This window comes from Camelus dromedarius, chromosome 5 (assembly GCF_036321535.1).
Source record: "Camelus dromedarius isolate mCamDro1 chromosome 5, mCamDro1.pat, whole genome shotgun sequence".
Classification (NCBI taxonomy): domain Eukaryota; kingdom Metazoa; phylum Chordata; class Mammalia; order Artiodactyla; family Camelidae; genus Camelus; species Camelus dromedarius.
The window spans coordinates 15,951,525-15,967,360 of NC_087440.1; the positions used below are offsets into that span (position 1 = coordinate 15,951,525).

General features: G+C 42.3%; 1 protein-coding gene across 5 annotated transcripts in view; it reads right to left on the bottom strand.

Moving 5' to 3' along the window:
• Nucleotides 1-15,836, bottom strand: part of GALK2 (galactokinase 2) — a 106,518-nt gene that overhangs the window by 24,454 nt on the left and 66,228 nt on the right. For 4 of the 5 annotated variants that reach the window (XM_010998547.3, XM_064485619.1, XM_010998539.3 and 1 more), the window contains exons 6-8: nt 12,343-12,441; nt 10,728-10,880; nt 1,282-1,492 (exon numbers count right to left, since the gene is read on the bottom strand). In XM_010998547.3, the coding sequence (XP_010996849.1) occupies nt 1,282-1,492; nt 10,728-10,880; nt 12,343-12,441 (463 nt within the window). The remainder of the gene's footprint in view (nt 1-1,281; nt 1,493-10,727; nt 10,881-12,342; nt 12,442-15,836) is intronic. The other variant, XM_031453084.2, reaches the window with a different exon arrangement.

The window sequence follows — 15,836 nt, forward strand, 5'->3', positions numbered from 1 at the left end:
AAGGTTAAGAACTGCAAATCTTACAGGAAAAAAAAAAAAAGAATTGCAAATTTAGTCACAAATCCAATCAGTGATGATGCCTGAGATCTTAATCCAGGCAGCATGGCTACCCATTAGTCTATTGGCTTTCTGGAGTGGTGTCAGCAAACCTTCTCTGCCAAGAGCCAGATAGTAAATACTTTAGGTTTTGTGTCCTGTTCAGACTCTGTCACAGCTCCTCAACTTTGCTGTTACAGTGGAAAAGCAGGCATAGCCAACATGTGGCTGTGTTCTAGCAGGAGTTTATTTCACAAAAACAGGTGGCAAGTCTGATGAGGCCTGTAGTCTAGTTTGTTCATCTAGAAATTCAATAAATGTTCATCAGATTAAATTAGATCTAACAATGTTGGAAACCAAAACCTTCCTTCTGTCCTCAAATGATTACCTTCTCTTATCCAAAAGCTGTCTGCAGTTGCAGCCTTTAAGACATTAAGTGGCAGGCAAACATGCTGTAGGCACACGGTAACCAGTTGCAGAGCTGAACTGAATGGGATGGAAATGGGGCCCTGAAGCTGATCTTTGTGCTAAGCTCCCACCCCTCAACTCTACCTCAGGAGACTACTGGATCTTAGCTAGATATTCCTGCCCACAGCATTGACCTCCCAAAAAGAGAAAACCTTTACTTCTAAGAAGAGAAGCCACTCCAAGGCTCCATCCTGTATCTCCAACCCTGACCTGGCCTCCATCTTGGGTATCTGATATTATAGTATACAAAAATTATCACTTGAAAGCAGCAGGCAAACAGAAAAACCTCCCATACTTAAGTGGGCCACAAGTTTCAACCTACGCCGTACAGACTTCCTGGTGCCTAGAATGTTGTTCCAGAGCAGTTACAAGCACTGCTCTAACCTAGACCTTTCTATGTAAGTGGTACAATAATCAGAAAAATGACTATGGGTGGCAGGACGGGGGGAAGCAGGGAAGATGGAAAAAAAAAACAAAAAAAACATTGAATTGTGAACTTCTAGAGGGCAGAAAGTATGTACTATTCACCTTTTCCAGGCCAGAAAACCTGGCATATAGCAGACCAGGAAATGTTTGTTCATGAATGAATGAATGAATGAATGAATGAATGAATGAATTTAATGAAGTCAAGAATCTAGATAATCAAGTCTGCCGAAACACACACAGGCTCCACATTCCCTCATGCATGCTTCCAAATCAGTAAGACCCATGGGGAAGATGGAAGCCTTCCAGCCATGAGTGGGGGAAGAGCCCATGCCCTGACCCGAGCAGACTCACCATCTTGAGTGTTTGGACTGAGGATCTGGGTCCGGAGTTCCCACAGGCTGATGCCCAGACACCTGCAGACCTCCTCAGGGCTGTAGGGCTCCGGGTGAAGGGCATCCTCTGTGATCAGCAGCATTTCTTCCAGACTGACTCCCAGTCTGGCCTGCACCTCCTCCAGCCGCAGCGCTGCCTCCCACGGCAAGCCCTTGTGCTTAGCCAGGAGCTGCAAGTTCAAACCAAGTTAACGGTCAGTTTTCATGTCAGAAATTGATATGCACTATTTTAATGGGCCAAATTCAGCTTGAAACTTTTTTTTTCCATTCAATCTATCCACATTTCCCACCATTGCTTGAAAATGCATGCTGGGTTCACATGTTTGAAGTTAAATATGCCTGTGTCATACTCACAGCCTAGTTAAGTATTTTTCCTAAAAAAATTTTAAAATAAAAAAAATGAATCCCCCACTGAATTTTCTGCCTGTCACCACTTTCCCTCAGGGCTAGTTCTTTGAATAATTGTATTCTTTTCCTCCCTGTTGTGCTCACCCCTAACACATCGCTCTCTATAACGGCTATAGAAAACTATTCAAATCCCACATGACCTGGTCCTGAGGTGGGCACCGTACGCCTAATTTCATTAGAGCACTTCCTGTTTACGACATGCCTCTTTGAAATGGCTAATGAGTTTAAGTATCTGGGTGTTTGGAGTCAAGCCTCAGATTTTAAATGAAAACCTCATTGGTGACTTTATGAAAAACCACCTCATCAGGTTGTTGGTAGTGGTAGAGCTGTATGTTTCTCCACCCCTGAGAAAAGAGTTTAAAATCCAGTCGCATCTCGAGGTACCCCCTCAATCTGCAGGGGAAGGTTAGGTACAAACCAAACCTTTCTAACCAGGTCCACTCATGGGAGCCACGATCCAGAATGCATGTCCCTCATTCTCCCCAAACCACTGACCGAGCCCTTCAGAGCAGGTGATCAAAACAGTGAAAATCTCTCTCACCCGAAGTCTATAAAATTCATTCCCAGGATGTGAGTTCTGCAGGTGCAGACGGCACAAACAGCAAAACAGAACAAGCAAAAGAAGGGGAAATGTGTATCTAATTTACTCTTCTATTATGCCGATGATTGGATTTTCTCTCTTTTTGACAGGAAGTAGGATTTACCAAAAGACCATTGTACTCGGGTTAGGGCCACTCACTTCTGAAGAATGTTAATACAGTAGTTCTTATTTTCATTAATCCTCCCTTTAAAACTCTGGCTCATACACTTGAAAGGAGTTAATGATTGTTAAGGGAGAACTGGGGAAAGAGACAATAGAATTACATTTTTCTGTTCAATTATTTCGCAGAACATGCTACCACTTTTAAAACAAGGATACCAGTTAAGACCTTTCTTCTGACCTTGTTTTCTTAGCTAATGTTTATTAGCAGTGCTGGACTGACACCTCCAACAAACTGACTCACTCACTCATTCATTTAACTCATTCATTCATGGTCTATATTCCAATGTATTTCAAAAGTAATTTGAGAAAATGTATAAAGACATACATAAAACCAAAGAAAAACATACAATATATTTACTTCATACAGAAAGACAGCTGAAGTGGAAGAACTCCTAAAGCAGTACTTTCTCAAAATATAGATCCAAATCCAACTGAGGGAGGCAACAAAGCTAACAGAAGCAATTCATACTTGGATACTGCTGTATGATTTAAAATGTGCTTTTTATTTCTTTTCATCTTTGACAGCTCTGAGGGATAGGTATTTTTACTCTATTTAAGACATGAGAGTAAGTGACTTGCCCGAAGTCACCTAAGCAGTTAGGAACAGAGCTGGAAATTTAACCAGGATCCTGTACCTCTTTCTTGCTTCCCCAAGGCCACGTTCTCAGTGGGCTGTGGTTGATATCTATTTCATGATACTTGTCTTAGTTCCAGTCACTCAATTTCTAGAAATGGTTTCTAAACATAAACCAAGATTTGTGTTAGAAGTGAACACTCCGTGATTCCAAACACTTTGAGATGAGTTCTTTCTAAAATAAGAAGGAAAAGGGAAAAAAAAATCAAAGAACAGCCTCCAAGTGATGAGAGTAGGCTCTTCCTAAGTTCCTTTCAGTGACCACCATCTCTAAGTACCCATCCCTGGCCTCACTGGAACAAGTCTCATTGCCTCAGGCACTTGATCCCAGGAAACTGACCCAGGATTGTGTGGGGAGAAACTCTTTGGAGGATGCCTGCTGCCTACAAAGTCGTTTCCAAAGGCAGCCTCCCCATGCGCTTATGTTCCACAGGCAGAGGCGTGAACATTCACTCCAGTGATATCCCAGTTTGCTGTTGGGTCCGCTTTGCCCCCAGCTGGAGAGTCCACACAGCCAGTTTCGTGTGTTTTTCAGTTAAGGATGAAATCTACCACGAGCCCTCAATGACAGCTGCTCAGCCATGAGTTGCTGAGTAGCATATACCACCTTGTGGGAGTAAAATAGGAAAGCCACTTAAGCCCTTTGAAATTTGGCTCAGGAAACAGAAAGATGACTTGCAGATGGGGGAAGCAGAAGAGTAAGATCTGTTGCCCAAAGGCAACTTCATGAGGGAATTTGCCTCTCACAGCCCTGGTGGCTGGCCTACTTCACATCTGTGAAGCGGGGCTGGGGGTCAGGACTATGAGACATTTTGTGACAAGTTCCTCACTCAGCAGCAGGGTGGGGCTATAAGAGAAAACAGCTCTTTGTCAACATCCACCATTTTCTTTTCACCACTGCCAAACATGAAGTGTTCATGTGAGATACCGTTCCTGGGAAGTTACTGAGCCTGGCTGATGCTCTGTGGACAAGAAAGCAGGCAACAACTACTGTGTCCACAGTCACAGAAAGAGGTAGATAAATAGTGCTAGGATCCCATCTGAGGTGGTTTCTCTCGGATGCAGGCCCTAAGACAAGAATCTGGGGGAGAGGGTGATACCAAGAAGTGCTGGTAGAGCAGCAGAAAAGGAGACAGGGAGACAAGCTATGGTATGGGAGGTGACGCTGGGCCCCCTGTATGTACAGACTTCAGATGTGTCCTACTCACAGGCAAGAATGCTCAGGTATTTACCCACCAACTCTCATCCATCATCGTTTGAGGGCCGATTCCAAGGGTATTAGGTCCCTAGACCTCCAGGTTGCCCCAGGTGCAGACTAAGCACTCTCCTGCAGCTAGAAAACGCCCTCAGTCTGAGGGTGACTGGGGCTTCCAGGAAGAGGGTGTGGCAGCAGAGTGCTAAAATATGGACCCAACTCAGGAGTCTGTCTGTCAGAACCCAGCCCTCTCTGACTTCTTCACTGCATTTTGCAGGGACTAACAAATCAGCGTGAAATGGATCAAAGGATAACATTTCGAATCCCTTCTCTGACAAGCTGTTTTCCGTGCAACAAAAGCAGCCGTGGTGGTGTTGTTTCTGGTTCTCTAAATCACATGTGCTTTTTTTTTAATATTTGAAAAAACACATAACAATTTGAAGTTTTAAAAAAATTACAAAGTAAATTACCTATAATCATCTCAATGAGATAATCACCAATCTCCCTTCTGATCACCGTCCTATATCACACGTTGTTTATACATACTGCATGCATACTACACACCTATAGTTTGACATAAATGGGACCATACATAGCTGTTTTATTGTGGATACTTTTTTTTTGTTTACCTCCCCCTCGCCCCCATCCAAATACACAGAGCCGTTCCCCAGTGACTTCCGTGTCCATGTTCCGCTCATAAGCATCATGAACACATTCACAGCATTGACCTTCCCCCGTGTCAGCCATTCCCACTCTCCTCATTCTCTGTGTTAGTTTGCAGGTCACAGAAGAAATGTGAAGAAATCTGCATGACTGTGCAGAATGGCTCTGCTACAGTCCTCCCTGCATCAGCACCACCTGTCTTTTCTCTAAGGGACCCCCAAGCATCGTGCTCTGGATCTCATTCACACCTAACTCCGCAGGGGTGCAATGGAGAGAGCAGGGGTGAAGACAGACCTGGACTCCTGCACTTTCTTGAAATAAGCCACAACCTACCTTGGAAATTCTCACTTTGTAAAAATGGGAAACCTAATGGCTACTTCAACAACTACTGTGAAGATTAAATAAGATAATAATAAAAGCATCTAGTACCTTGTCTGGCCCAGAAGAGGCCCTCTGTGAGGGTCCAGTTTTCAGACCTCTACACAGTCCCCGGCCTCGCTGGCCAGTTCTCTCCCACCTGGCACCTCTTCCCACACCTTCAAACATACACGGGTGTTTCCTGTCTTAAAATTCTTATTCCTAAAGTTACTGCTCTTCATTCCTCCTTCTCTTTCACTGTCCAACAACTAGAACCAGCAACCCATAGACATCGCTTCCAAGCCCTCGATGGCCACTCTAACTATTGAATATGGCCTCCCAAAGGTCCTTCTTCTCTCCAGAACCACTTCTAAAGCCACTGGGTTTTTCTTGGGCCTCTTATTTCTTAATGAATCAGTGGCTTCGGGCACTCTTCACTACCTACCTTCTTCAAACTCCCCGTTGTATTGGCCTGTGTCGCACGGCATTTTCCTGGTTTCCCTCTCACCTCTCTGGTCCTTATATTTCCATCCACGACTCACTTTTCTCTTTTCATTATTATTGAAGCCATCTCCCAAGCTTAAACCCTGGCCTTCTGATCTTCTCTTGCCACATTCTTTCCCTTAGCAAACTGAACTCAGTCCTTGGTTTCAACTATTATCTTAAAACAAATACACCTGAAGGCTATAGCCCTAGCCAAGATATACATTCCAACCTCAAATTTCTAACCATTTATAAGAAAATTCCATGGGGAAGTGTCAGCACCTCCTACTTTCTTAGCACCTTCCAGCCTACCTTCCCCAAACCTATCAATGGCAGGACCATGCTTTCCACCCATCATTTCAGCTTAAAACTACAGCCCTTACTGACCCAACACTTAGCCTTCACTTGTGCACCTCTGTGTGCAGCACATGCTCGCTGAAGTGAAGAAAGCACTCGTGGCTCCTGACGGTAGGGAGCTTGTAGTCTACCCGAGCAGACAGGCATCAATCAAGTAATAATTATACAGGGAGGAACTTACTTCATTCGTGATCATCAGTTATCATGGAAAATGCAGGCTGTGGCAAGAGCATATACAACGGCATTTAACATAATGGAGGTGGGGAGGGTGATCAGGGAAAACTTCCTCCAAGTAATGAATGGCTTTTATGCCAAAAGGAAGACAGAAACCCAATCAGAGAGACCTTTACTAGGCCCTTTACTAGGTCCAGTCAGAACTTCTTGCATATCCCTCCCTTGTTATCCCACCCCCAATAACACTTTAAGACCCACTTCCCTTCAACCAAGCAGAAGTTCCTGCTGCCAGATTAATATTTCAAAAATACCTTGCTAACAACATGAGCTTCCAGGACGCCCGCTTCTGGGACCAAGCCTGGGTGCTCCTCAGCACAGCACTGAAGGCCCTACCACAAGCTGTCTCCACCACACACATCAGCCCTACTCCCCAGCGTGCACCTGCTCCGTCCGGCAGCTGGGGCTCACCGTCCTGGGAATACTGCACACCAGCGTTCTGGCAGAGCGAGCTTGACTATGTCACCAGGCCGAGTGAAACTGGCTAGACTCCTGGGTATTTGGGTTTTCTCCACTCAAATTCAAGGAAACTGCAAAAGCCCTGAGAATATTATACCCACTTCTCCTCGCCAGATAGAGAATAAATTCCATATTGACCACTAAGTGGCAGGAGCTAAAAAACTGGGTGAGTGATGGCCCCCGACCAGACAGGCTCTGTGAAAAATCACACTGTCAACTCCTCTTGAAAGGACCACATGAAACGCTCTCATTTCAGGCTTCACATGTCGCCACAAGGAGCTCGGGGTATGCAAAATGCAACAGCATCATTTCTCTTCCCTTTTTGACTTCCCATAATACTTACCAGCATCACATATTTCATCCCTCAGTATAATTAAGGGATACTCTCTTTTATAGACAGAAAACATCTTCTCTGGAAAAGTTAAAGCCACTGATTAAGTGTAAAATACTAAAAAAAAGTTACGCTCATTAAAGATTTCTGGTTACTTTGTTAATTTAAGAACATAAAAAATGTGCTTCACTTAAAAGTATTATTTACGCAAGTAATAATTATAAATCTTTATTGTGTTTGCTTTGAAATGTTTTAAATTTTAGTTCAAATGCCTCTACAAGACTGAGATTTAATGGATCTGCATCAATCAGTCTGGGGAAATTACTAGAAAGAGAAGAGGGGAAGGAAGAGAGAGAGGGAGAGAAAGGGGGAGGCTTGAGAACAGAAGAAACGATCAACATTAAAGCAAAACCAAAAAAATCATCTTTACTGGTTTAGTGTTACCTCCCTGTGCTAAGTAGATACAAAAGGTATTAATTTTCACAAAGGGAGCCTGGAGAGAAAGGAGGAGAGGAAAAACAAGTGTTATTTATTCCAATTTGCCATGTGGCGCTCTGCCTAATCAGTCTCATTTTCAGAACTATCCTGATTTGTCACTTCTCCACTGACACCTCGTTTTTATTATCTGAAAACAGTAATTTTGTTCAGATTAATTTCTTTACTTTTTCACATGGGCGTTTATTTCCTGATTTAATGAGGCCATTTCCACACAAAAAATTATATTCATTCACATGGAGCTAAAAATGGAAAAATGGCACCATATTGTTAGGAAAATATGCTTAGCAGAATTCTAGCCCACATTCCTTAGGCAAGAACACATTCTTTACATCAAGGTCTACGTGTGTAGAAGCACTATGCTGTACACCAGGAATTGACACAACATTTCAAACTGACTATACTTCAATAAAAATAAATATACAGAGATCTATGCATGTAGCCCATATTAGGAGTTTTATCTTTATTTCTCTTTTGTATATAACCTTGGATTCTATGGATTTGCAGCAACATGATTTAGAACACATTTTCCACCTTGATAAAGCCTCTCACTTTTCTTTTTTTCTCTCTCTCACTTTTCTTTCTTCTGTATTTTAAAAGAGAGAAAAATTCAGAGTACTTAAAATAATGTGTTTTATCTACATCATTTGGGAGGAGTGTGTGGCAAAAAGTGAATTCAGGTGCCAATTTCACTGAACAAAATACCTCTAAAATGCATATGGAGTTAGACAGCCAAACTCAGAAGACAGCCTCAAGAACAGAAAGTTCTGCAGTGAATTAAGGTTTTCAGCTACTGCTTCCAAAAGAGAAGCCCTTTTTGTAGTTAACTCTCCCAAGGCATTCCCCCCAATCCTGGCAACAGAAATTCAGCACCACAATTTTATCCTCATTTCCTTCTCGCACCTTTGGAAAAGACTAGTTCCTTTACGAACCCATTACGCATAGCTTAGGCTTGTATTAGTTTTGTACCGGCACACCTATGGATCTCACAGATGGCATCTAATTTCGTGATAAAACCTTGGAAACAATGTTGTGTATGTTTGAGGTCTCCTTGGGAAGGCAGTGCTTACTCATCTATCTCAAAATAAAAAGTCAACAAGAATTAGCCCTCAAACAAATAAGACACTCACTTCTTCCATCTCCTGAAAGATGAACCTTGCCCTAAAAGGAAAAAAAAGTTCACTGAAGCCTTTGATATTGAAAAGTTTACTATACTACTTCTCATATATGCACTAATCAGAAGACTTAATTAATAGTAAAATATTTTTATATAATTTTTAGAAATTATCTGATTAAGTAAATAACAAATTTAAAGCATTCAGATCGTGGGTTTTTTTTTTTTTTTTAATGTTTAACACCAAAATTTTCCAGGGGAAAAAAAAAACTTTTATTTTCTGGCTCATCATATCTCTGCTGTCCCCAGCTTCACAACTTCAGTGGGTAAGAGTAAGGGGCGAAGTAGTCAGTCAGTCACAAGGGATAATTATACTTGACACAGCTCCACAGTAGCTAGTCCAGTGCTGAGCACAGAATATGCACATGTAAAAAATTGTGAAATTGAGCAAAATAAATACAACAGGGCAAGTAACACAGGGAGTAGTTATTCATTTATTCAACACATGTTTACCCTGCGCCTACTTCAGCCTAAGCAGTATACCCGGCATTAGGGAAATAAAAATTAACAAGAAGGACACAAGTCTTGGCTCTCAGGTAAAAATCAAATCAGAAAGAGGAGACAGATATTAAATAGCTGTGATAAGCTCCATATCTGAGAGATGCCAGTGCTGTGAAACAGAAAGGGAGTTCCCCCTTAGTCTGGGAGTAAGGAAGTCAAGGAAGGCTTTCTGGAGGAACATTTAGGCTGAGACCTCATAGAGGGCTGGGAGAAGAGTGTTTGGGCGTGTGCAAAGTACCCGAGGTGAGAAGGAGCATCATGGCTAGAGTGTAATGGGACTGGGGGATGCTAAGAGAACTGGATTAAGTACACATCGGATCTTGCAGTGCTCTCCAGAAGTGATAAGGACTTTTTATTCTATTCCAATGAAATGGAGAGTTTTTGAAAGGTGGTCAGCAGGGGAATCACCTGATCACATTTAAATTTGTAAACCGTCATTCTGTCTGCCATTTGAAAAATGATACGGGGAAAGCACAGTGGAGCTCTCGACTAGATTGTACTTCCCAGCTCCCAGCCTCAGTTCTCTCCAACTTTCAAACAATAGCCTGTGCATTCTAGAGCTTCCATAACATTTAATTTCTGTGTCACTTTTTGGAGCACCTGCTTACACATCACCTAATCACATACTAACCATTTCCTATTTCATACCCCCTAACTTTAACTCTCTACTCTACTCTCCACTCTCCCTGGTCATACAGCCTGTATCCTTTCATATATCTAAGTGCACAACAGTTATTCACTGAACATCTCCTAAGAAGTTTGAAGGCCTGACTGGCAAGTGTCTTCGAAACTGTGGAACAGAACTGCCAAGACTCCCACTTGGTTTGTGTTTCCCTGGTACACACCAACCCTAAATTTTCAGAGTGACCAGTGATGGCCACGTACTAAAATGGCACACGTGAGAGGACCAAGAGTTGAGGCTGTCATCACTTTTGCTGAAGAAACAAGATCAGTTATGGTCACTGCCCATCAACCGCCTCCATCTTTCTCTACCCACAGAACTAACCTATGGCTTCTGCTTCACAGATACAAGTTAAGCTGTCCTCTTCTCCCCAGTGCCACCCTAGAAAACTCAACGGTGAAGTTCATATAGCTTCCAAACATCTAGAGGGTGCAGGGCACACCCACAGGTTTATTTCTTTCTCTTTTCTTTTCTTTTTTTTTTTTTAAAGATTTATTTCTCTCCTGAGTTTGGAATCAAACTGCTCAGTACCCAAAAACCTTCGGTTGGAACACTGCTGCAGTCAGAATGTTGCCCAAGATTTTAGGGAAAGAGACAAAACAATAGGGAACAAAGAGAAAAGGAACAAGGAAAAGCCCTACTTAAAGTTTCACTAGTTTTCCAAGTTCATACCTTTGCAGCCAGCCGACACTCCATCACCCTGATGTTGAAATGCGAAGTTGCTGCCTTATTCATTTCCACACAACTGTTGGCAATCACAAACACTGCTCTGCTTGGGAGTTTCACATCAGTTGCCCTCAGAGGACTAAATTCTATCAACTTGGCCTATTGGAGAAAAAAAGATAGGTGAGATGAAATGGATTAGAATTCAGAAAATGTTTAATCATTTGTGCACTTACTTATCTTAATAAAATGTTCCCCCTGAAATGCATTCACTCATTTAAATATTATTTATTGAATTCCAGGCACTGTACTAGGCACTGGAGATACAAGAGTGAACAAGACACTGTCCCTGCCCTCAGACAGCTTACACTCTAGTGGGAAAGGCAGTCAAGTCATCTAATACGTTACCAGGTTGTGTTACAATGATAGCAAAGCACAGAGCACTATGCAGACACACAGCTGTAGCACCTCATCAGACAAAGCCTAGTGCAGCCTCCTCTGAATAAAAGACAAATCTAAACTAAGTCTTAAAGGATGAGTAAGAGTAGGGCAGACAGAGGGGTTCTTTACCCAAAGAGGATGTCAAGAAGAGGGAGAGAAAGTGCAAGTTCCGAGGTTAAAAAACAACATGAGGTGTTCAGTAGAGTTTGGACTACTGAAATTTAGCTGGAGCTTAGCATTTGAGGGGTGAGGAGTGGGGGGAGGGTAGGATGGAGGGGTAAAGTCAGGGTCAGATTGTGAGGTGCTCTGCAAGCACAACGCATCTGGGCTTTGTTTAGACTCTCTAGCTAACTTATATCAGCATCAGGTCTCTTGCCATCACTCCTGCTTGTCAGGTCTCATCCAAAACACCCAGAGTATTTTCTTAGCATTAAACCAAAGTTCCTCATGCCTCGTGTCTTTGGCTTAGGGGAATCAACAACAAATAATCTTAATAAGAAGAAATCCAGGTATTCTTGGAAAATAGCCAAGCCTGTAGGAAAACCAAGAAGAGATTGTAAAGAAATGTCTGTTTCTATTTTGGAAATGAGATGTTTACGGCAACTAGGAGAACCTCTGCTCTGCCCACGGGAGTTGATAGCCAAGGGGAAGCAGTACTGGCAAAGGAATTCATTCCTGGCTTCCTGTCGACATTCTTTCCCCCACCACTAAAGCCCCAAAAATGTTGACAAAGAAAAATGATACCAAAGGGTAAATTATAACAAGAGGGGTTGTGAATATATGTGGTAAGAGGATGAACATTTGAGTTTAAAACCAACAAGAGATTATGAAAATGCCATGAGATGAAATGATTTGAGATAGGACCAGGAAAGGAGGTCCCAATGACTAGGGAGTTGAGAAATCTCATCCTAACAATGAATTAGAAGAAAAAGAAAACCTCAGGCACAAGAGAAAAACAGACTCAAGGTATGATTCTGGAAGCTTAAGGGAGAGGTGATCAACAAGAAATAGAGTAGGTGAACTGGTGATAGCCTTGAATTACAAAGCAGTTGAGAAATACTGTCCTACCATAGAGCCTAATGGAATCAGCTGCCCAGAAACAAACACAATGAGGATCTCAAAGCCTTCCTCTCTATGTGGACTTTCCCTAGTTGATATTTCCAAATAGCTCAATGCCACCTACAGTTCCTTCTTCTGCAAGAAACGATATGGACTGGTCCATCCCGCCTCCTTCTGTGCCAATGTAACGCTCGCTCTTGGCGCAGATTTCTGCAAGTTCCACCTGGAAAAGTAAAAATTGATTTGCACCGTGAGTACGGTCATAATCTATTGCTCATTCATTTCCTACTCCAGACATGACAGATGGCTTTGAATTCCAGGGCCAAATCTGATCAATTGATAGTAGCTGCCTGCAGCTCTGGGTCAACAAGAACTCCAAGGCCATTGAGCTCAACAGGAAAACATACCAAGATCAGTTGATGTCTGCTACGGGATGGAATAAGATATAGACTGTGCATGCCACCTACAGCCTTGACCCTCAGTATCCACAGGGGGTTTGTTCCAGGACCCCACAGGATACCAAAATCCATGGATGCTCAAGTTCCTTAAATAAAATGGCGAAGTACTTGCATAAAACCTATGTACATCCTTTCTTGTACTTTAGATCATCTCTAGGTACTTATGATACCTAATACTATGTAAATGTACGTAGCTAGCTGTAAATACAATGTGAATGCTATATAAATAGTTGCCGGTATGTGGCAAACTCAAGTTTTGTTTTTAGAACTTTCTGGAAACTTTTTTTGGAATATTTTTGATCCACAGTTGGTTGAATCTTCAGGTGCAGAACCCAAAGATATAAGGAAGGCTGGCTGTATTTGCTGTCCTCTAAAAGATTCCACAGAGCCAAGTTTCTCCCATCTCTCTGTGTGCTCCATCCCTCTCTAGAATGGCATCACCAAAAATCTCACATGGGCACTCATTCATTTCTGCCTCAGCTTTGTCTCCCAACAGTGGACTATTTCACAATTTCCCCACAGCCAAAGTGGGGTCATCCAACCTTATTTTCCTGTCCAAAAGTAATGCTGTCTCTGTGGCATTTCCATTAAATGTAAAAATCAGAATTAGAGTCATCTCATCAGACACATCTTCCTCCAGTCAAGATGAAGAGACCGAATACACGAACACTTTTGTTTGTTTGTTTTGTTTTATTTTTGTTTTCGTTTTAATTGAAGTATAGCCAATTTACAACATTGTATCAATTTCTGGTGTACAGCATAAAGTTTCAGTCATACATATACACATATATCTTCCTTTTCATATTCTTTTTCATTATAGGTTACTACAAGATATTAAATATGGTTCCTTGTGCTATACAATAGAAACTTCTTGTTTATCTACTTTATATGTAGTAGTTAGTACCTGCAAATCCCAATCTACCTCAAACACATTTCTAATCCAAACTGAAAATGTCAAAATATCTGTTTAAGAAGTTTCAGTGGATTCCTATTGATTAATGAAATAAGCTCAAATTCCTCAACCTGTTATTTCAAAGCCTTCCAGCATGCACAACCAATCTGCATATGAAATTGTATTATCTTCTACTCTTCCAATTATATGTGTCTCCATGACCCCCTCACACATTTATGTAACCTGGTATTATTTCCTCTCTTCTCTCATATAAATTCTATTGCCATTCGATATCCAGCTTATTGGCTGCCTGTTATGGGCACGTCACTGGTGGCCACTCAAATCTTCCACCATAGAGTCTTCTTCAAAGACTTTTCCCACTATGGCATTCTGTTTCTCTAAACTCTTATAACAGTTAGAGCTAGTATCATCCATTTACTCACTCTACTATTCATTCATTCTTTCTTTTTTTTTCCTTTTTTCTAAGCCTTGCTTCAAGCCTTTATTTCTCACTTGTTTTACTGGAAGCTCTTCCTAGAGCGATCATTCAGAAGCACTGATATAATCATCTCTTGCCTTTTTGGTTGCCAGTGCCTAGATGAGCATATTCTCAGCATGGTCCGCAACACTCTAATGACTTATCCCTTGCTCACATCTCCAGCCTGCTCTCCCACCATGAACCCCATAAACCCTAGGCTAAGAGCACTAAAAATGCTGTTCTTCATCACCTCCAGGCTCTCTCATCTCTTAGTGCCTGTAAAAGTGTGATTCTCTGCCCTCCTCACTCAGTAGTCCTCTCTCCAGCATCCTCCACTAGTCATGAGGATCAACTCAAGCATCACCTCTCCCTGGAGTCGCACCAACACCCAAATGCACACACACCACGTCGTCCCTCCTCTGCACTCCCTGGACAGAACTCTACGCTCATTGACCAAACAGTGCTTAAAGTGTGGGTTTCCTTGTGTCTTTAACCACCAGTCTGTGAGAACCCATGCAGGGCCCAGACCAGACCCACTTAACTGAAGTGACTGAATCACACAGTGTTTACTATCATTCTTTAAGTGTCACATTTCAGTCACATCTATTTACCCCAGAAAACTGTCAGTCCTGTGAGAGACAGATAAAGAAGGTGCTTCTTTTGTGTCCCCTACCTCACACAATGCCGAGCACAGAGTAAATACTCAGTCTGCGCTTGCTGCTTTCACTTTCTGAGAACAGCTGCCCAAGCATCATCTGACAGATTCTGTAAGTGTCATATTCCTTGTTGGATTCACTAACATTAACTTTGCCTCGTGACATGAGGCACTTTGACATAAGGGGCATCGTGCATGGCCTGCTGAACACGCCAGTGCCAGAGACCTTCCCTAACAGGCACATTAAAAATAAATTAGTAAGCAGAAGGTCAAAACACTTGGATTTTAAAACGTAAAGAAACAAGATACCCAGGTGAGGAATGCCGTGTGGAAGGAGGAGACCTATATTCCCAAACAACCGTGACCAGGTGCTAATGTGAACAGTCCCCTCCCCGCAACAGCAGGAACAGTCATATGTACACGCTCCATACCAGGCAGACTCTCCTTTAGGCCTCCAAACAGCCCTCTGCTTATCCTCGTTATACCGATGAGGACAACGGGACTTGGAGACGCACAGCAGAAAGTGGAGGAGCCAGGATTTGAACCTCACCTGCCTGCCTCCAAAGCCTGTGTCTTTTCACACCGGACTCTATTAATAATCTCCCCATATCCCCCGACCTTCCCCGGACAAATGGAGATAACATAATCTATTATACACTACCTCAGAGATGTGAAATGACAAATGAGAGCACCAAAATTGAAGCATTCGCTCTCTAAAGAGGAAAGAAACTAAAGCAGCAAGAAGTAGATGCTTACTATATTTCAAAGTCTCTGACTGTATGGCAACAACTGTATACTTTAACAAGAATATGATGTTCACTTTTCTAGACTATCTCGACAAAATTCAGAGGACTCCAGGGGATCCCAGCATCCCAGTGTCAAAGGCGGTGGACATCCCTACACTTCACTGCTGTCTCTGATGCTGAGTTCTGACAGATGGATCTCATTACTGAACAGACTACACCCAGGAGTTCTAAATATGAGGAAACAAAAAGAAAATGAAGATAAGAAAGTTGAAAGAAAGGATGACTCATTTTACAGTCCCCCAGAAGACATGAGGAATTCAGTAGTAAATACAGAGGAAAGAAAAAGTACCAGAAGTTTTCAAATCTTGCTTAAAGCCCCAACTCTCCTG